Source organism: Daphnia pulicaria, chromosome 7 (assembly GCF_021234035.1).
Source record: "Daphnia pulicaria isolate SC F1-1A chromosome 7, SC_F0-13Bv2, whole genome shotgun sequence".
Classification (NCBI taxonomy): domain Eukaryota; kingdom Metazoa; phylum Arthropoda; class Branchiopoda; order Diplostraca; family Daphniidae; genus Daphnia; species Daphnia pulicaria.
This window is the reverse complement of record NC_060919.1, coordinates 16909578-16928558: the sequence shown is the minus strand read 5'-3', so window position 1 is coordinate 16928558 and position 18981 is coordinate 16909578. Positions and strand designations below refer to the sequence as shown.

Genomic DNA, 18981 nt, shown 5'->3' with positions numbered 1-18981 from the left:
AGGAATGAACTATGATGCAAGATGACTGTTCTGTCGTGAGATTAGAAATGATCGCTTACCAAGCTTATTTTTTATTTTCCATACAAGTATTGCCATTGTTTATTTTCGGGAGACGCAACTGGTCGTTAAAAGTGGAAAGATGTTTCGATATTTCGCTCTGGAATGGATTTCAGCCCCGAATAGCGTTACGCTGTTCACGGTAATTTTTGTTTTGGCAACTGCCGTTTTATTGGCTATCATTAAGCGGCTCAATTTTATTCTACGAGTGAATCAAATTCCTGGTGCATTTTGCGGATTCACCATTTTTGGTAATGCGCCTGTGTCACCCATGTCTCCTGAAGGTAATTTATCACGTTGTTCGTTTTGTACAATCTATTGCCTTTTGTAATCTATTTTATAATTGTAGAAATATTCATTTTTGTCATGGGCTACGTGCATGTTATGCGATCATGTGGTCCTGTTCTTCGTGTGTGGGCTGGACCCTTTCCAAATTTCATGCTGTTTACACCTGAGGCATTTGAGGTTAGACGATCAAAAATATCTTCTGTGCAACCGTATAATTATTGCCGTCATTTACTTGTTTATCAAAAACAAATTTCTTTTGCATGGGTTTGTGATATTTAGACGGTGTTGAGCAGCAAGAAACTGATTGACAAAGGTACTGAATACGGGTTTCTTCATCCTTGGTTGGGTACTGGACTACTCACAAGCACAGGTATGTATTATACGTTTTTCATATGTATAATGCAAATTATTAATGATATGAGGTTTTTGCTAATGCAGGTAGTAAATGGTCAACCCGAAGAAAAATGCTCACCCCGGCATTTCATTTTAAAATTCTTGAAGATTTTTTTCATGTTTTTAACGAACAAAGTCAGGTATTAATTCAAAAACTCAGCGCAATTTCCACAACGGAAAAGGATGGCTTCGATATTTATCCTTTTATTTCACGTTGCACTCTTGATATCATATGTGGTAAGTTAGTTGTGTAATGAATCAGCGAATCAGCTCTTGTTGGCATTTATAAGTTGAAGATTTAATTTAGAAACGGCAATGGGCTGCAAAATTGAAGCTCAAACTCGCATCGACAGCGAATACCTGCAAGCTGTTCTATCGTAAATACCAAATTGGTTTTCTATTTTTAATCGCTTTTAGGTGTTATTTATTGCTACAAATTTCACTAGTATAATCTCTAATATAGGATGTGCCGAATTTTGAACGTTAGAACAAGTCAACCACTTATGCGGTCCGATATATTGTTCAAATTATCATCACATGGCGCACAACAACGAAGAAATCTGAAGATTTTACACGGATTTACTGATGGTGTAAATATTGATCGTGAATTCACTAATTATTACAAGCCACTAATTGCCATTTACAGGTAATCCAAAAGAAGAAACTCGAACGAAAGCAACTTAATCTTAACAAAGGACCTACTAGTCCTGGCGAGAACAACGATTTTGTTCCTAGTAAACTTATTTAATGATAATAATTGACACGTTCAGCGTATCTAATGCATCTAAAATGATTTTAGCAAAGAAACGCCTGGCTTTTCTTGATCTTCTTGTAGAGGCTTCCAAAGACGGAGAGTTGTTAAGCGATTCCGACATTCGTGAGGAAGTTGACACTTTCATGTTTGAAGTAAGTCTAGAAGAAAACTAAAAGTTTCACTCACGTATTTATTGAAATCTTTGTACTATTTTTTTAAGGGCCATGATACGTCAACAGCAGCCATCAGCTGGTCGTTACATCTTATTGGAAGCCACCCACCTGTTATGGTGAATTTCATTTTCAATGCATCTTTAAGCATTGATTCATTTTTGCCGTTTTGCAGGAGCTGGTCAATAAGGAACTTGAACGGGTTTTTGGAAACTCCAATCGTCCAGTTACTATGAACGATTTAAATGAATTGAAATATCTTGAATGTTGCATCAAAGAGGCTCTGCGCTTGTTCCCAAGCGTCCCCATAATTGCACGTAATCTAAGAGAGGACACAGTCATACGTAAGTTACATGAATATTTTTCCACTTAAAGCTATTATTGAATATTATTTTGTGCCTTTGTTGTTTTACTTTACTCTAGACGATTACATCTTACCTGCCAACACGACGGTGTTGCTTGTTACGTACTATCTTCATCGGGACCCCAAGTATTATCCTGATCCGGAATTATTTCAACCTGAACGATTCTTTGAAGAGAATAGTCGAGGACGCCATCCCTATGTTTACGTTCCTTTTAGCGCAGGGCCACGGAATTGTATCGGTAAAATTTTACACAGCATTTTATTCTCACTGGAAATATTAAAATTGGCGTAACATTACAGGTCAAAAATTTGCCATGATGGAACAGAAAGTGATCTTGGCCAACATTTTCCGCAATTTTCACTTGCAAGCCAAAGATAAGAGAGATGAAATTATCCTTTTGAATGAAGTGGTGCTTCGTCCACGTGACGGAATACGTGTTCATCTAACACCCAGACTAAAAGAATCTTTGTAAACAAAAAAAATTATAGCCAAGGTAACAAATAAATTGCCTGTAGGTTGTAGCATCTGATATTTCCAAAAGGAATTTCTGTTTTGTCCTACTCACATCCATCATTCTTTATTTTTTACATCGATGTTTCTCTCAGTTTACACTTGTTTAGCTTGCTGGTTTAATTTCATCAAATTTCCACGAAGTAATATGGAAACGCCTAACGCAACAAACGCGATCTTACTCGTTCTCTTGGATAGTTGAATAATTGAATTGAATTGTTTTTATAGTTAAATCTATTGATCGTCGCAAGGTGGCGTTGAAACTTGAAAAATGTACTGTCCACCAGTACTGTCCACCAGCAGGTGGCGTTCGTCATTTTACATTGAACCGATTAAGGATTAACCGATTAAACTTCATTAGATTAGACGCTCTTACTAGAAAGGTGCCTAGAAAGGTGCCCCGTCGAAATTCTGATAGAAATTGGAAGTCATTGAAAAAGTAGCCAATTACTTGGTTGAGGGTTGGGCTGGCAGGCTGCCACCAGCATATTGTTGCAAAGATCATTGACTTGTTTGATTGTTATGAACTTTTTGGTAAATGATCCCGTTCCCACACAAGTTTGCTTTTGTTTCTTGATTGCATAACTTGTATTACCCATGGGTGTCCTGTTACCCCCAAATGTGTTTGAAACAGCCCATGTGATACCTTTGCTTTTCAAGAATCTAGCAATATTGAACCAGTACTTAACGAAATGAACAGAAACATGCAGTGAGACCTACCTACACAAGACAGACACAATGTTTCTTGAAATCAGAATTCAAGTATGAATTGGACATGGATTGCAGTTTCACACCAGACAACAAAATATCAGTGTTCAAGAAAAGCTAGTGAGAAGGATGTTATTATTGGTTTAAACTGTAAAGTTGTGCAGAATTGACAATATGGACAGCCCAGTTTGTTCAGTGTGTTCAGACTTGCAGTTCTACATCATACTACAATGTGTTACTTCCTATGTTGGTGTCCATGCAGTGTTGAACTGTTAGGCATATTTTATCGTCGATATGTCGTCTCTTGCTACCTGTACCTGCGTTGAGGCGGTTGAGGTAATGCTGGATGTTCAGATTCATTTTATTATTGACTTGTAATTAAATCTGCGCTGCTTCACTTGATTCATTGGTGAAACCGTGAAACTAATTAGAGGTTGTTGTCGATAAATTAAAAGTGCATATTTGTGCTCCCTGCCATTCTGTGGCCCCGTTTCCCTATTTGCAACAGAGTCTCTGTGATTAGCTGTGACTGTGCATGCAAACAACTTAGGATTCAAAACTCATTACTAGATGTCGGCAGTGTCGCCCTTGTTGTTGATACTTCGTGAAACGAGGCAAAAAGGGCGAAACAAATTGTACATAATTAATAATACTTATATTCCTGTGATTTCATATACCAAATTGAACTTTGTAACTTATGTAGGTTTATCTTGACATATTTTCCTTATTTTTATACTGTACCAACTTATTTCTTCGAATTCTAGATGCCTACTGTCAGTCATTCCAACAGGTTGACTTAGCGCTCAATCAATTTCCATCCATTAGGCCCATCATGCTGTCAAAAGCCTAAAACTCATGGTTGAAGTGCAAATGTGACGAGATTATTTCCCCATTACTGCTACCAGACCATTATAATTCAGATTTTCTTATAACATAGGTGTCCTTGCGCATGAACCATAGGATCTTTTCTGAATCTCACAATTTTGGTGGCTTACCCTGCAACAGCATGTTTGTTGTTATGGCTGTTTTACTTCTGTTTAGAAGGCAACCCAGCTAAGAGATAGGTAGAGTTTTATTTCTCATAGGTAAATTGGTGTAAATTTGTAAATAACATAGAGAATTTCCTTGTCCCATTTCCACTTAGAGTTTCAGTGACATGAAGACTGTGAAGTGAACCACCTATCACCATGCTACTGCAATACTTCATGACACTAACTTGAGCATCAGGAAATTTATCTCAACATGTGGAGTAATGCTGTTGGTTGCTGTGAATTCCATTTTTACGGTTTTTTCTTCATGAAAATTGCTGTGTGCTTCAATGGTGAAGATCAATATGCTTTATTCTTTTTAATATTTCATCAATGTAAAACATTTTATTTTAGAGAGCACGCAGTTTCTTTATGGAATCGTGTGGTCCTGGCACGGAGATTCTGTGCCAATGCTGACCTTTGTCCATGACGGAAGAGAGACTTCCATCAACGTTCTTCTCCATCCTTATCTTCGCGACGCACGCTCATCTAGCTTCACTGCTTCTAAACACAATTTGTTTTACTTCACTGGCGACTTGGCGAGTTTCTGGACCTCTTCAGTGATCGTTTCCGTCCGCTGTTACACACCTGCAGTCACTCACCACGGGATTATGCCCAGGTACCCAACAATTGACTTATTTTCGTAGGTCATCTACTAATAGTCTAGTTGCGTTAGACTCTGTCTTTGTAATAGTTTCCAAAATCAGTCCCTTCTTACGCGCCAACGAAGTTTTACTTGGACGTTTCTTTTTTCTAGCGCTAGATGGCTTTTTGATAATTTGCAGCTGTCAAAACAGTCAGTTTCAGTTACTTTGCACATCTATTTAAACATTTATTGGCAGTTATTTTGTTGAAATATTTAGTGATAACTGACGATTACTATTCCAGCAACAAAGCTCACTTGTAAAATTTTCGATAATTGATTTTTTTTTTCTACTTCCGTTTTGTTCATTTCAGTCAGTAGTTCAGTAAATATTCATTCGAGGAGCAAAAGAACTACATATTCGTGTTCCTCGTCGAATTTGTGGTAAAGTTCATGTTATCTTTTTTACGTATTCGTACTTCCGGTTTCGAAAATTTTCCTGAACTATAGTTCAGGAAAATTCTCGATTTTGGCCAAATTTTGGATTTCATTTAAATCACATCTAATCGAGCCCAAATTTCACGGAGATCACGAATATGTGGTTTAATTTTACGACAGCTTAATGGTTGAGGCACTGTGGTTACTTCCGGTCTACTTCCGGAATTTTTTCTTAAAGACTAGCAAGTGAGCTCTGTTATGTGAACAGTTCTCAATATTGTTAGGTAGATTTTAAGCAATTTAAAGCGCACATTTAAAGTTTTGAGCAAAAAAAAACAAGAATAATGAATTTATAAGTATTATGTGACTATTATGTAACTTTTATTGGCATGCCACTTAATAAGAATTGTTATCTCTTTATTCAGGTCATGCAGAGGAAACGTCGAGAAGATGGATACCAAAACGTCGCCGGTATCTCCAAAATGTCAGCGCGGATCATCATTTGTTGTTGGTAATATAATATGTTTGTGTGAGTGTTAGTTAACCCGTTGTCTGCCACGCCTTTGTTTTCCCCTAGCTCCTTAGCACGGGCCGCGCTGTTCGGTCTCGTGGTTTACAAGCCGCGGGGTCGGAGAGTCGCCAAGCCCAAAATTTGCCGCAAGGCGCCTGTTTCAGGCAATGCACCATAGTTCCCCCTTTTCAGCACGGACTTGTCAGCAATGGCAAGTCCCACTTGGTCATGGATCCTTCAGACGTGGCGCGTAGATTATTAGAGAGCAACCTACGGGTTGTATGGCGTGGCAGCCAATGGGTTAATTTAAGTGTGTGTATGTATGAATATATGTGACTGTAAAATGTGGTGGAATTGTGGGTGGAGGTGGGACAATAAAGCAATTCTTTTTAAAGTGTTTGTTTGTCATAGTACTTTCAATTTTGAAATTTTACACATGTTATAGCCAGGTGACTAACCATTTCAAGACTCTTTAAATAAAATTCCATGAGGAACCAAACACTATCCACAACTCCTAATGAAGTTCGTCCAAACACTAGAATGTCTGAATGCAGATCGACTAAAGCAATAGTTGTCTCCCACATGCGAAATAGGAAAACTTCGACAAAAATCAGAAAAAGTCGAATTATCATAATGTTCTTAGGTAGCAAAAGTCGAACAAAATAATTACCCAAATTAAAAACTTTATTTTCTCATCAAAGAACAATTCCTAGTGACTTTAGTAACTATTATGATATTGTGTATATGTATGTGTACAGATTTTCCATCATATCAGCTCTGGCATTTAGAATCCTTCTAGAAATCTGGAGTATGTCTTAGTGTACTATTCAGGTGCCTTAGTGGTGTAGATACTATGAGCAGAGTAATACTTCAGATTTTCGGTGTAGTAAACTGAAGCTTCAGTGCAGTATTTCGGTTCAACGCAATACGAAGGGGCAGCAGTTGAGTAGAAAGTTGGGGCTACGTAAACCATGACCGCATCAGTCGTGGTTGTGTAGCTGGAGCCTCGGTGTAGTAGCTGGAGCCTCGGTGTAGTAGCTGGAGCCTCGGTGTAGTAGCTGGAGCCTCGGTGTAGTAGCTGGAGCCTCGGTGTAGTAGCTGGAGCCTCGGTGTAGTAGCTGGAGCCTCGGTGTAGTAGCTGGAGCCTCGGTGTAGTAGCTGGAGCCTCGGTGTAGTAAGATAAGCAGGATACGTAGTCGTGTAGTATTTCGCTGACTTGGTGGTGCAACTGGAGGCAAAGTAATAATTCGGGGGATCGGTGTAATAGCTCGGCGAAGCGTAAGTTATCGTATCCTACTTCGGTGACTTAGTGGTGCAGTACTTATGGGTCTCGGTCCAGGCCTCGGTGTTGTAACTGGTCGTTAAAGTTGTTGTGTAGTTAGGCGGCGGCATTGCGGTTTGGTATCAGCTATAACCAGGAGACATCAGTACACCATTGGTCGATCCAGCCATCAACGATACAACACCCAACAGCAGCACGCCGTCATAGTTAACTAGAGAATTAATAAATTCAAACATAAATATTCACCAACAACTGGCAGATAAACAAGTAGTCAAAAGTGATTTGATACAAAACTCAATGTAAAAAACAAAAAAACTGAATATTTACCCGTGATTGCGAACTGGTTAAACGATGAAGAAGGAGGTTGGTTACCAATGGTGCGCAGCAGTAGTTGCCGTGTCGGAGATGTTCACTCGACTGATCTCAAAATGGTTGGTTTTTTGGAGATGGGGATTGACGTTTTCAGGCCGGCAGGCCTATTTACGCCACTTGCACATGCGTTTTAGGGAGAATGCTGGGCACCGGCTTTAGGTTTTTGGTTTCTCTTGCTAGAAACCGAGTCGGGCTTTGATGCCTATGGCATTAAAGAAGTCCAAAGCGGCTTTGAGAGTTACCTCGTCGTTGAAATTAAGCAGCTCTTGCAGTGTGGGAGTGTTTTCGCTCACTACGTTCACCATTTCTTCTCGCTTCTTTGCGTACGCCGGGCAGGCCAGCAGTACGTGTTCGACATTTTCTTTTTCTTCGGCGTCGCAGTTGCTGCAGAGACCGGTCGGATGTTTTTTTCGTTTGAACAGACGATAGTTTAGCGGCAGCATATCGAGGCGAATCTGCGATAAGAACACTTGCTCACTTCTTGACTGGCCGAACAGGGAGGCGATTCTTGACACGACTGGACTGTGTCTGTGGGTGAAACGTCCACATTCCGTTTTTGGCTTGTCCCAGAGGCCTTGCCATTTTTTCAGGAGGAGGTCTTCAACGTTTTCACGGATGTCGTTTGTGTCTCTTCTGCAGCTGAGGCTGGGTTTTAGTTCCAGCCCATTTTTGGCAGCACGATCAGCTTGCTCGTTACCGGATATTCCACTGTGTCCTTTTACCCACGAAAAGCTGACAGTTGTGCCAGCTCTGGAGAGTGCTCGCCAGGTGTCCACGGTGCTTGTTTTGACACTGTTGTTTTCACTACTTGAGTTGAGTATCTGCAATGCCTTTTTTGAGTCTGTTAGGATAACAAAGCTCCCTAGTGTTGCGTGTGCTTCTGCCCACTTTACTGCCAGGTGTATTGCTACGAGTTCGCACTTTGCTGTCGCCAAACCGTCCACCAGACGCTTCTGTTCAACGATGACTTTTTCTGGTACCACAAAGGCAACAGCACATCGCCCGTCTTTTGATTTTGCTGCGTCTGTGTAAATGTGGACCACATTTTGCCATTTCAGGTCGTTTGGTGTGTACGTCGTAACTTCTGGAAGCAGAGCCTGCCATGGCGGGTGCTTGCTGATGGATAATTTCTCGGCTGATTTCGGATGATGGTCCAAGGTGTTTGTCACGGACTCGACTCTGGAGAGAAAACACTGCTTGGCGTTTTTGAACCACTCTTCTTTTTCTGCTAGCAGGTCAGACTTCACCTCGTAGCACCTTAAATAATGTTTGACGCTGGCGAGATTTCTCCTAAGGTGCAAGGGCATTTCGCCCGTCTCTCGTAGCAGGGCTTCTGTTGCAGTGTCCCTTGGCGCACCCACCACTGTTCTCAGCGCTTGTGCTTGGATTTTGTCCAGTTTTTTCTTTGCTGTGATAGAGGCGGACTCGATGAGTTCTCCTCCATAGTCGAGTTTTGAGCGGATCAGGGCCTGGTAGATTTGTAGCATGGGCTTTGCGTGTGCGCCCCATTTCGTTCCAGAAATGAGGCGTAGTAAATTTAAAACTTTTGAGCACTTGCTGACGACGTCGTCTATTTGTTTGCACCAATTTAGTTTGCTGTCGAGTGTCATGCCCAGTAGTTTGATTGACTTTTGCACTTGGATGCTAGCTCCGTCTACTGTGATGCTCAAATTTTCGGGTATGTTCCGCTTGGAAAAAACTATTGCTCCGGTTTTTGCTGCCGAAACTAGGAAGCCCCATAGTCTGAGCTCGACGATAACATCTTGTGTGTCCTTTTCTACTTTCTTTCTCAGGAAGTTTAAGTTTCGGTGCTTCTGCCAGATGAAGATGTCATCGGCGTACATTCCCGACATACAGGAGCGGCGTTTCTTGGCAATGTCGTTAATGAGGATAATGAACAATAACGGGCTGATGACACTTCCTTGTGGTGTGCCGTTTAGGCAGGAGAAGAGCTCGGACCGAGTTCCATTTAACGATACTTGTGCTGTCCGACCGACCAAAAAGGAGGTAATCCACTTGAGCATGTTCCCTCTTATGCCGAGTTTTTTGAGCTTGTAAATTAGTCCTTTTATCCAGATCATGTCGTAGGCTTTTTCAAGATCGAGCGTGACTGCCATCACATATCCTTTGTTGTTTAGGGCTGATTGGACCGAGTTTTCGAGCCTCACTAAATTGTCCATAGTCCCTCTGTTTCGTCGGAAACCACTTTGATTTGGGGCGAGGAGGAGATTTTTCTCAAGGTACCAAGAGAGTCTGATCTTAATCATTCTCTCTAGGACCTTGCATGGCACCGGGGTAAGCGAGATCGGCCGGTATGACTCCGGTTTCGATGCAGTTTTGTTTGGCTTCAACAAGGGGATGATCAGCGAGTGCTTCCATCCTTTCGGTAGCGTGCCTTGTTTCCAGGACTCGTTGTACAGGGCCAGTAGCGTACGTAGTGCTGTATCCGGTAAGTGGCGTAGCATTGATAAAGATATTCGGTCGCATCCCACTGCTGTATCTTTTGCTTCTTTTAGGGCGGTCGTCAGCTCTTCCATTGAGAAATCTGCATTCATTTCCGCGTCTCCTATCCGTCCGTCCGGCTCGTCCGCTTCACCATCTTCCATGGACTGTTCGGAGATTCGGCGGTGTTGGAGAAAGGACTCTGAAAGGTTGGTGTCACTGCTTACTGCTTTGTAGTGTTTTGCAAATAGGTTGGCTTTTGCTGATGACTCCGTAACACACGCCCCATTTTTTTCGAGTAGCACCGAGATCGGTTTTGTTTTGTTGTTTCGCCCCAGCATTTGGTTGGTTTTTTCCCAGAGATCACGGGACGTTGTGTTCTTGTTTATTGTGCTACAGTGAGCTCGCCAGTGCTCTTTCTTCGTGTTTCGCATCACCGATCGGCTTTTGTTACGTAAAGTGCTGTATATTTTGTAGTCGTCTGGATTTCTTGATGCGTTTGCTCTCACCCAGGCCTTTTCTTTTTCTTTGATGGCGTCTGCACACGCTGCATTCCACCATGGGACGCCCGGCTTGTGGTGACCTTGTCGCACGACTGGGATGTGGTTGCTGGCTGCTAGGATGATGGCGTGAGTCACATTGTCATTGAAAACATCAATATCGGTGGAGAAGAGGTCCATGTAGGATAAGTCTGCGCACGTTTGAGCAAAGCCGACCCAGTCAGCTTTTTTAAAATTCCACCTAGAGTTGTTGATGCGCTCCACGGGGACCGGTATGGCGATGTTTGTCATTACTGGGTGGTGATCGCTGCCGAACGTTGATTCAGATACGACCGACCAACTACACTTTGTAGCAATATCTGGCGTTGTTATGGTCAAGTCTAGGACGGAGGATGCTCCTGAACTGGATCTGTACGTTATGTTCCCGTCGTTAAGTGCAACTAGCCCGTTTTCTTCGATGAAAGATACAAGACTGAGCCCTTTGTGGTCGTTTTTCTTTCCTCCCCACATTTCGTGGTGGCTGTTGAAGTCTCCGCACAGAAAAGGAGTGGAGTCTAGGGGTAAATCTCTGAGGATATTTTCAAAAACTTGCACATCGTTCTCCTGACTTGAGTGGTAGATATTGCAAATGGAGATGCTTTTTCCGTCGGTGAAAACCTCTACTGCGACTACTTCTAGTGTGGATGGCGGCAGATCAATCTGTCTGAAGGGGGTGCCGATGGCGACAAAAGTCGCTACTCCTCCTCCAATCCTGTCTCTTCTGTCCGCTCTGATGTGATCGAAGCCGTCAATTTCGAACTCTTTAGACTCGTCTAGCCACGTCTCTTGAATGCAAATAATATTTGGAGGGGATGTCATTTCAGATAAAAACTTTACGAACTCGGTTCCGTTTGAGTTAAGGGACCTTGCATTCCATTGGAGTATCCGGATTTGAGTCTTGGGGTTGTTAAAAGAGAATGCTGTAGATCTGGTCATCATGTGGCGTCTTTTGACTGGCTGGTTTGTACACTGGCGGTGCTAACTGCAACGGGGTCGTCTTCTTTCTTTCTTTTGTTCTTTTTTTTCTTTTTGTTCTTTTTCTTCTTTTCTGGTGTTTTCTGGATTCCTGTAGTGAAGGGAGCAGGTGTAATTTCCTCTTCCTCGACATCGTCGCTGTCGCTGCTTTGGTCGTCTTTGCTGCTGTCGCTGTTGTCACTGCTTTCGTGTGTCAACAGAGCTTTGGCTGCTCCGGCGAGGGTTCTTAGGTGTTGGTTGTTGGTGCATGCACTCAGGATGTCCATGAATTGCGCCATTATCTTCATGAAGGCTTCCAGCTTTTTTTCTGCGCTGGACAATTTATCTTTTCTCCCTCTTTGCTGTGCCACCTCTTGGAGGGGCTCGGTTGTTTGTGCATTTTTGTCTGGTGATTCGTCGGAGGAGCCTGCGTTTTTCGGTTCCGAGGTTTTTTCTTTTTGTGTATCGCTCTGATCCGTTGCTTTTGCTGCCGCGGCATATGATTGACCACTTCTTACTTTGGCCACTGCTGCAGATCGAGGGATGTTCTCCACAACTGCTATTCTGATGACAGCCTTTGCTTCTTTCCACTGGGGGCAGCCACGGAAAGCTGCACTATGGGGGCCCTTGCAGTTTGGGCACTTCCAGTGCTCTCTCGTTACCGTGCAGTCTTTGGTGAGGTGCACTCCTCCGCATCTTGCACACCGTTGCTTTCCTCCGCATTCCTTGGCAATGTGTCCCGGCCGGCGACATTTGTAGCACTGGGTAGGCTCTGGGATGTATTGGAATGATCTCAAAATGACTTTTCTCTCTCCTTTTATACGACTTTTTCTTACCCTGACTCACCTCCTAAGCCTTGCGGCAATTGTACCTGCTTAGAAATGAAGCAACACGTGTCGTTCTCACCCAACCTCTACACCACTGCACGGTTCTCACCCAACCTCTACACCACTGCACAGACTTTCTCACCCAACCTCTACACCACTGCACGGTTCTCACCCAACCTCTGCACTGCACTGCACACCACTGCACGACAGACGACAGTTTTACCTAATCCCGTGACCTTCAAGCGTTCACCAACCCGTCTGCAGATTGACTTTGGGGAATTAGCGCGTCTCATCCACCAACATCGCCATCCTGGCCAGCGTCTGAATCCTGGCCAAATATATGTATCATCAGTCAAATTCTATTTTATTCTGCAAACAGTCCATCACTAAGAATTCAGAACTCTAGTCAAATTTGATGACACACGATCATCAAACAAATCAGGAACCTAAGAGGAACAAAAGTAACAAGTGTTATAAGCAGCTTCGTAATCAAACACATTATTTTAACACACTTGATTTTTTCAAAGAATTATATTCCTAACAGCTTTAAAATAAATATTATAAACTTATTCATTCTACATATTTTACCCATTTAGAGAGATAATTAGGAGAGAGTGGAAAGCAAAAAATTTGGTCGGGTCTGGCCACAACCAAATCATCTACGATAATTGCACGATGGTAATGGAAAAATAATTATTAAACACTACATCAGTTGGAACTTGTTGAAACTTTAAATGGATTAAGAAAACATGCTTAAATTTAAGACATTCTAAAGTGACGTACAGTCTCTTTGTATCCACCGTGACACCGTCCACAACTCCAATCCACCGTTAACAACGTACAGAAATGTAGAAAGTTTGCTTTATAGCAGACGTCAGACGATGGATGACACTTTTGTCCTGCAGTACGAATACGAATATCTTCTAATAGGTGTCTCTCTTAGCGCAATTCATTAGCATAGCTATTAATTAAAAAATCTTTTATAAAATAAAAACAATTTGAAATCGATGCATGATTGATATTCCGATGTATTTTGATTTTACGAACGTTACAAGAATATTTAGCGTATGGTGAGAGGCAGAGAACTTGGATCATTAGGACGTGAAAGTTTAGACAGATTGATGGATTTCAAAATTTAGCGCTTTGATGGGGTCGTATTCGTGCTTAGCATTACTCATTAAATCTATCATATCCTCCTCGTCGTCTTCAACATAGCCGACCCATCGGCGTAGCCCTGTCCGTTTGGGGAAATATCGTAGGTATGCGTAAATTAAGTGAAGTGCGCATACAATGGTAACACAAAGAGGAGCAATAAATCGATCGTCTAGCAAGTGATTAGGAAAGTTGGGTCCTAGTTGAACACTCCTGTAGATCAGCAAAGCCAGGGGCGAGAGAATGGACAAACTTAGGACAATGTTTACTGGCTCTTGGTGTATATTGGGATTGGTACTGCTAACTGCATAGATATTCATCAAGGCGCTTCTGTCGCTCAAAAAAGTTAGAATCGAACTAATCCAAGACACAATACCTATAACCGGGAAATTGATTATTATAAGGCAGGTCAGGACGAAGTTGCTAGTTAGCTCGGCATAGCGGGAAGCAAAATCCAACTCAAGTCTGTAAGATTGTCTCCAGGCAGTGTGCTCCCCTTGTGAACGGAAGGTGAACACTTTCTTGAGGTAATTAAAGAGGAACTGGAAGCGTGTCTGATCCATCAATATCCTACTGGCTGTGTTAACAATAATACTGCAAGCAATAAAACTGCCGTGTTCTGGAAAGAAGAGGCACTCTAAGCGAAAATGTTGGCTGTCGAATAACTGGCCAGAAAACAGTAGAGGAAGTGGCTGTACGGCCATCATTCGAACCAAATAGAGTATACTCGACAGGTAGAAAATTGACCGCAATCTTCCTATTTCAATACTTGCCAGGCAAAGGTGGCGTCGGTAGAGGTCTAGATTTGTCACCAAGTCTGTCAGTTCGGTTGTGATGAAAGTTACAATGCTTGGTAGAATGAAAATTTTCCAAGTTAATGAAAAAGGGTTTGATCCTTGCCCTACCAAGTAGAGAGAGCGGACAATAAAGCCAGGTGTGGCCATCACAGTAATATAAGTTGAATAGGCAATCAGTAACATCAGCAAGACAGATAATTTTTTCCAAATAGAGTGTTGCCCTTCCAATTGCTGCCAATTAATGTGCGAACCAGGTGGAGCATATCGCACGGTCCAATGACGTAGTCGAAATTCATCTTCTTTTTGCGGCATAATAGAGTAACGAAACCATTTCGGTTGATGATTAATGATAGCCATTTTCGTCGCTTTGGCTTGGGCAGGATCGTCAAATCGGATGAAAGCTGTGCCGATAAATTCCAAGTTTTTGATCATAGCGTCTTTTTCTGCTAAGAGAATATTTTCTTTCCTGTTATAATATGCCGTAGCGTCTTCTTCGTTGTTGTTTTTATCCCAAAATCGCCGTTGAATCAATTCCGGTCCGGAGGGGGAGATTAGTAACTGCCGCTTGATGTCTCGCACAGTATTCAGTTGATCTAAAACGGGCCACAGTTTTGTAAGATCATTGGCAAAAACGATTCCTTCACGGGTTATCCCCTGGGCATTAAACTTCTTCTTCAGGTATTCGTAGAGCGAGTCAATCGTTACATCCCGTCCAAGTCCACTGATCTTTAACCATTGTCGATTACAAACTCTGGTCGTGTTTGGTACATTCGGACTGACCAATGTTCTGATACGCCGATCGTTTCCGTGTCTTGTCATCACCCAAGCCAATGTCGCCAGTATAGCAAAGGAGAGTAAGGAATGGACCCCGCTTAGCCCGACATTGTTAAGAGATGTATAACTTAACAGGTTTTCAAGTCCTAGTTTGCTTCCAAAACTATGAATGACTATCAATGCCACGCCGAAGACCATCATCCAAGTATAGACTTGAATGAGACGATACTGGAACCAGAGATATGTTGCGCCGTCTTTTCCAATTGCATTTTCGTCAACGGCTAGAGTCAACCAATCAGCCCAGTTCAATGGTTTTGCGTCAGCTGTTATGGTCTCTCTTGATCCAACAAACCTTTCGATGAGAAATTGCCAGTTAAATTTTCGACGGAGAAGGTGAAACAGAGTAAGAAAAACGGTGAGAATGACAAACCAGTAAACGATATTGAAGGCGATGCCACCCTCCCAGACGAGCAACGAATTAAACCAACCAAAGTCGATTTTGAAATTGATATCGTGAGCATCCTGGTTACTGCATTCTGAAGTGTCAACACTAGAGTACGAATCGCTTAGTATTTTCGTAGTACTGACGATTTTGGTCATTTTTCCTTATTTGGATATTCGGAAGTTGACAATATTCGATACTCACATTCAATTTCACGGTGGTATAAATGACATTGCAACGGATCAACTTGTGTTGCAAGTCGTTTTCTGCGGCTAACATCCTGTTTAAAAATGTATAGTATCAGTTTGTGACAATTATTTCAACAAAACCTAGTTAAATTGATTAAATCCCACATTGTTCAAAGATTCAAATTGAATTAAGTATTTGAGTAGGAAATTAATTTGCATTTTAGGCACAAGACAAAAGAATAAGAAGATGGCCAAGTAGTTCAAAATGTACTCCATTATTGCTCAAGTGTATAGAAACTGTTTTGTTAAAACATAGTCTCTTTTTCTTTTTCATTACTTGACTAAAGAATAATATACCTGACTAAAGCAGTCCAGCCTGCCTCTCCATATGACTAATAATGCATATTTGATCAAGTTCAACAAGAATTGCATGTATCATGTAGTGATTTGGTGAATTTTATAAAAGCATTTGTTTTCATCAAACTGGCATTACAAAGAAATTTAACTCCAATATTAGAAATTAGCACTGTTCAGTCTAAATGAACTAATAAGATAACTTACCAGACAACATTTGAGACTACCAAGTCAACATGGACTACAGTAGACATGATTATAAACATTCCGTCATGGGTTATAAATCTCCAAAGATTCACTGAACTTGTGAACTGGTCATTAGCGTATTTCAAATTCAAAAGCAGGGAATCATAAATCAAAACAACCTCAGTCTAAAATTATTTCCTGTACATGAATGGCATTTAGAATTAGCTGACCTGATATTTTTGGTCTCTTAAAAAAACCCAAGAAGAATTCCTGAGTTGCTGGGTTGAATTCATTGCTGAATCTGAATGCCACAATAGATTTCAGTAGGGGTATAGAGATAATATACTCAGATACTTTATATCTATAATAATACTATCTATATCCCTTATTTCGGAAATAGGAAAAAGTTCAAAACTTCAAATGTTTGACAACAAAAACAATCGTGCAGAAGTGATTTGCGATGGCGCCGAGTTATGAACATTCATGTTTTAGAAATTCTTTTAAATATTATGGTAATTAAATTGTTACAATAGAATTTATAACTTTAAATTTTGCATTAACAGTATCTGTAAATATGTAATGTATTATTCTAAAGAAATCAAATTTTGTTGGTGAAATTTCACTTTGTCTCTAGATGCTGTTTAGCACTTTGAAGCTTGCATGACATTGGACTTTTGCGGTGTCTGGTTCGGCTGTCCACGAAATTACTAAGTTTTCGGTTTTCTTTGACAATAAATAAAACACAAAGCAATATTACATATTAGTCTATATTGCTCTGTGGAGTAAGATACAGGAAGGATGGTGAGTAATGCCTCTACAACTAATTTGTCTGATTCTGTTTTCTTACATTGATTTTCGAGTGTGTACGTTTGCGGTTTTCTTTTATTTCTTTATGTAAAGAGAATTAATTAGATATTACCACTTGGCTATTATTTAACCCAGAAGTTTACCCTAATGAAATCTAAGGGAATTTATTAATTCTAAATTATGTTGAAAAACTTGATTTCATTGCTTTTAGTCCTGGCTAAACGCTTAGTGAAACTTGCTGCAATAGTAATTTAACGATTTTGTAATAATTACAATCCAGATTAATAATCTTTTGAATTAATGTTAGGGTCAAAACCAATCTGGAGCAGGAGGGGGAGGAGCTGGAGGTGACAAGAAAGAAGACAAAGATAGGAAGAAGAAGTATGAGCCTCCAATCCCCACTCGTGTAGGAAAGAAAAGGAAGAAGGTCAAGGGACCAGAAGCCGCAACCAAGCTTCCTCAAGTAACTCCACACACAAGATGTCGTCTAAAGTTGCTCAAGATGGAGAGGATAAAGGATTATTTGTTGATGGAGGAAGAGTTTATCCGTAATCAGGAAAGGCTCAAACCCCAAGAGGAACGTAATGAAGAAGAAAGGTTAGTACATAAACAGTCACATTTGTAAGCATTGCTTGATACCTGATTCATCTTTTCTATAGGTCTAAAGTTGATGATCTGAGAGGCACACCTATGTCAGTGGGTACTCTGGAAGAGATCATCGACGATACCCATGCTATCGTTTCTACTTCGGTTGGTAGCGAACATTACGTTAGCATTCTCTCTTTTGTGGACAAAGACCAGGTAAAAATGAATTAATGGTTGTGATATTGTTGACAATACGAAAGCATATTCTTTACAGTTGGAGCCTGGATGTTCAGTGTTGCTGAATCACAAGGTCCATGCTATTGTCGGCGTTCTCAGTGACGATACTGACCCAATGGTTACCGTCATGAAGCTTGAGAAAGCCCCACAAGAAACCTACGCTGACATTGGTGGTCTTGACACCCAGATCCAGGAAATCAAGGAGTCTGTTGAACTACCACTCACTCACCCCGAATACTACGAAGAAATGGGTATCAAGCCTCCCAAGGGTGTCATTCTTTACGGAGCTCCGGGTACAGGCAAGACGCTATTGGCTAAAGCCGTTGCCAACCAAACCTCAGCCACCTTCTTACGTGTCGTCGGATCGGAATTAATTCAGAAATACCTTGTAAATTGGACCATACTTTTTTTTAAGGGAAGAAGAGTGACTATTTATTCTGCTTACTAGGGTGATGGTCCCAAATTGGTTCGAGAACTTTTTCGAGTTGCCGAAGAACACTCTCCATCGATCGTCTTCATCGACGAAATCGACGCCATTGGTACCAAGCGTTACGATTCAAATTCCGGAGGTGAACGTGAAATTCAACGTACCATGTTGGAGCTTTTGAACCAGTTGGACGGATTCGATTCTAGGGGTGACGTCAAGGTAAAATCTGTTTCTAATCATTTTTGAAGAGTGGTAATTCAAACAGATATTTTCGAGTTAGGTTGTCATGGCTACCAATCGTATTGAGACTTTGGATCCTGCTCTTATTCGTCCCGGTCGTATCGACAGAAAAATTGAATTTCCTCTACCCGATGAGAAGACCAAGAGACGTATCTTCCAGATTCACACTGGTCGCATGACGTTAGCCGAAGATGTCAACTTGGAGGATTTGATCATGTCTAAAGACGACCTTTCCGGAGCTGATATCAAAGCCATTTGCACCGAAGCTGGGTTGATGGCATTGAGGGAGCGGAGAATGAAGGTAACTAATGAGGATTTTAAGAAATCCAAAGAGAACGTTCTTTACCGCAAGAAAGAAGGAACACCAGAAGGGCTTTACCTCTAATTGTGATTGGAGTTTGTACGGTAAAAGTACCATTGAATTACTGGAATACATACAAGATTTGAGCGTTTTCAAAATTATTGGTTGTTGTTGTTTGTTTTCCACTAGTATGGTCTTTTCATTTTTGCTGCATTTTGTATTTCTGGGCTCTTTCCTGAGACAAGTTTAAAGATTGTGCGACTACCGAAA

The 18981-nt window shown here is 41.3% G+C and overlaps 3 protein-coding genes and 3 long non-coding RNA genes across 12 annotated transcripts; 3 read left to right on the top strand and 3 right to left on the bottom strand.

The window, feature by feature from the left end:
* The first annotated feature begins 31 nt into the window (after positions 1–31).
* Positions 32–2556, top strand: LOC124348966 (cytochrome P450 4C1-like). Its single transcript, XM_046799394.1, has 12 exons — positions 32–341; positions 407–522; positions 625–715; positions 784–975; positions 1046–1115; positions 1202–1328; positions 1385–1472; positions 1538–1644; positions 1713–1781; positions 1838–2006; positions 2086–2265; positions 2327–2556. Exons 1-12 carry the CDS (start codon positions 140–142, stop codon positions 2497–2499), a joined length of 1584 nt encoding a protein of 527 aa, XP_046655350.1. The 5' UTR covers positions 32–139; the 3' UTR covers positions 2500–2556.
* A 1521-nt stretch (positions 2557–4077) lies between these two features.
* Positions 4078–5768, top strand: LOC124349169. Of its 2 annotated transcripts, XR_006920167.1 has the most exons (5): positions 4078–4117; positions 4183–4309; positions 4390–4566; positions 4628–4892; positions 5720–5768. It is a non-coding gene; the product is annotated as an uncharacterized LOC124349169 (long non-coding RNA). The 2 variants fall into 2 exon arrangements; XR_006920166.1 differs by lacking the exon at positions 4078–4117 and having other exon boundaries at positions 4143–4309.
* A 703-nt stretch (positions 5769–6471) lies between these two features.
* LOC124349152 lies at positions 6472–7518 on the bottom strand. Of its 2 annotated transcripts, XR_006920127.1 has the most exons (3): positions 7415–7512; positions 7103–7298; positions 6472–7033 (listed from the first exon to the last, which is right to left on the bottom strand). It is a non-coding gene; the product is annotated as an uncharacterized LOC124349152 (long non-coding RNA). The 2 variants fall into 2 exon arrangements; XR_006920126.1 differs by having other exon boundaries at positions 6472–7298; positions 7415–7518.
* A 4721-nt stretch (positions 7519–12239) lies between these two features.
* Positions 12240–13155, bottom strand: LOC124349179. Of its 3 annotated transcripts, none has more exons than XR_006920189.1 (2): positions 13005–13155; positions 12240–12549 (listed from the first exon to the last, which is right to left on the bottom strand). It is a non-coding gene; the product is annotated as an uncharacterized LOC124349179 (long non-coding RNA). The 3 variants fall into 3 exon arrangements; XR_006920190.1 differs by having other exon boundaries at positions 12240–12667; positions 13005–13016; XR_006920188.1 differs by lacking the exon at positions 13005–13155 and adding an exon at positions 12810–12894 and having other exon boundaries at positions 12240–12667.
* Positions 13156–13233: 78 nt separating this feature from the next.
* Positions 13234–16576, bottom strand: LOC124348888 (CSC1-like protein 2). Of its 3 annotated transcripts, none has more exons than XM_046799266.1 (4): positions 16136–16576; positions 15932–16057; positions 15375–15666; positions 13234–15296 (listed from the first exon to the last, which is right to left on the bottom strand). In XM_046799266.1, the coding sequence occupies exons 3-4, from the start codon at positions 15542–15544 to the stop codon at positions 13331–13333; spliced, it is 2136 nt and encodes a 711-aa protein (XP_046655222.1). In that variant the 5' UTR covers positions 15545–15666; positions 15932–16057; positions 16136–16576; the 3' UTR covers positions 13234–13330. The 3 variants fall into 3 exon arrangements, with proteins under 3 accessions (XP_046655222.1, XP_046655220.1, XP_046655221.1); XM_046799264.1 differs by having other exon boundaries at positions 13234–15666; positions 16136–16239; positions 16345–16576; XM_046799265.1 differs by lacking the exon at positions 15932–16057 and having other exon boundaries at positions 13234–15666.
* Positions 16577–16752: 176 nt separating this feature from the next.
* LOC124348998 (26S proteasome regulatory subunit 4) lies at positions 16753–18872 on the top strand. The gene is made up of 6 exons (XM_046799458.1): positions 16753–16915; positions 17229–17518; positions 17581–17722; positions 17781–18131; positions 18192–18389; positions 18451–18872. Exons 1-6 carry the CDS (start codon positions 16913–16915, stop codon positions 18793–18795), a joined length of 1329 nt encoding a protein of 442 aa, XP_046655414.1. The 5' UTR covers positions 16753–16912; the 3' UTR covers positions 18796–18872.
* The last annotated feature ends 109 nt before the right edge of the window (positions 18873–18981 follow it).

Coding starts and splice junctions, on each gene's coding strand:
- LOC124348998 (XM_046799458.1), top strand. Junction 17,723..17,780: donor CTTTTGTGGACAAAGACCAG/GTAAAAATGAAT, acceptor TATTCTTTACAG/TTGGAGCCTGGATGTTCAGT. Junction 18,132..18,191: donor AATTAATTCAGAAATACCTT/GTAAATTGGACC, acceptor TCTGCTTACTAG/GGTGATGGTCCCAAATTGGT.
- LOC124348888 (XM_046799265.1), bottom strand. CDS start 15,544: ATGACCAAAATCGTCAGTACTACGAAAATACTAAGCGATTCGTACTCT.
- LOC124348966 (XM_046799394.1), top strand. CDS start 140: ATGTTTCGATATTTCGCTCTGGAATGGATTTCAGCCCCGAATAGCGTT. Junction 1,116..1,201: donor TACCTGCAAGCTGTTCTATC/GTAAATACCAAA, acceptor TCTCTAATATAG/GATGTGCCGAATTTTGAACG. Junction 1,782..1,837: donor GAAGCCACCCACCTGTTATG/GTGAATTTCATT, acceptor GCCGTTTTGCAG/GAGCTGGTCAATAAGGAACT.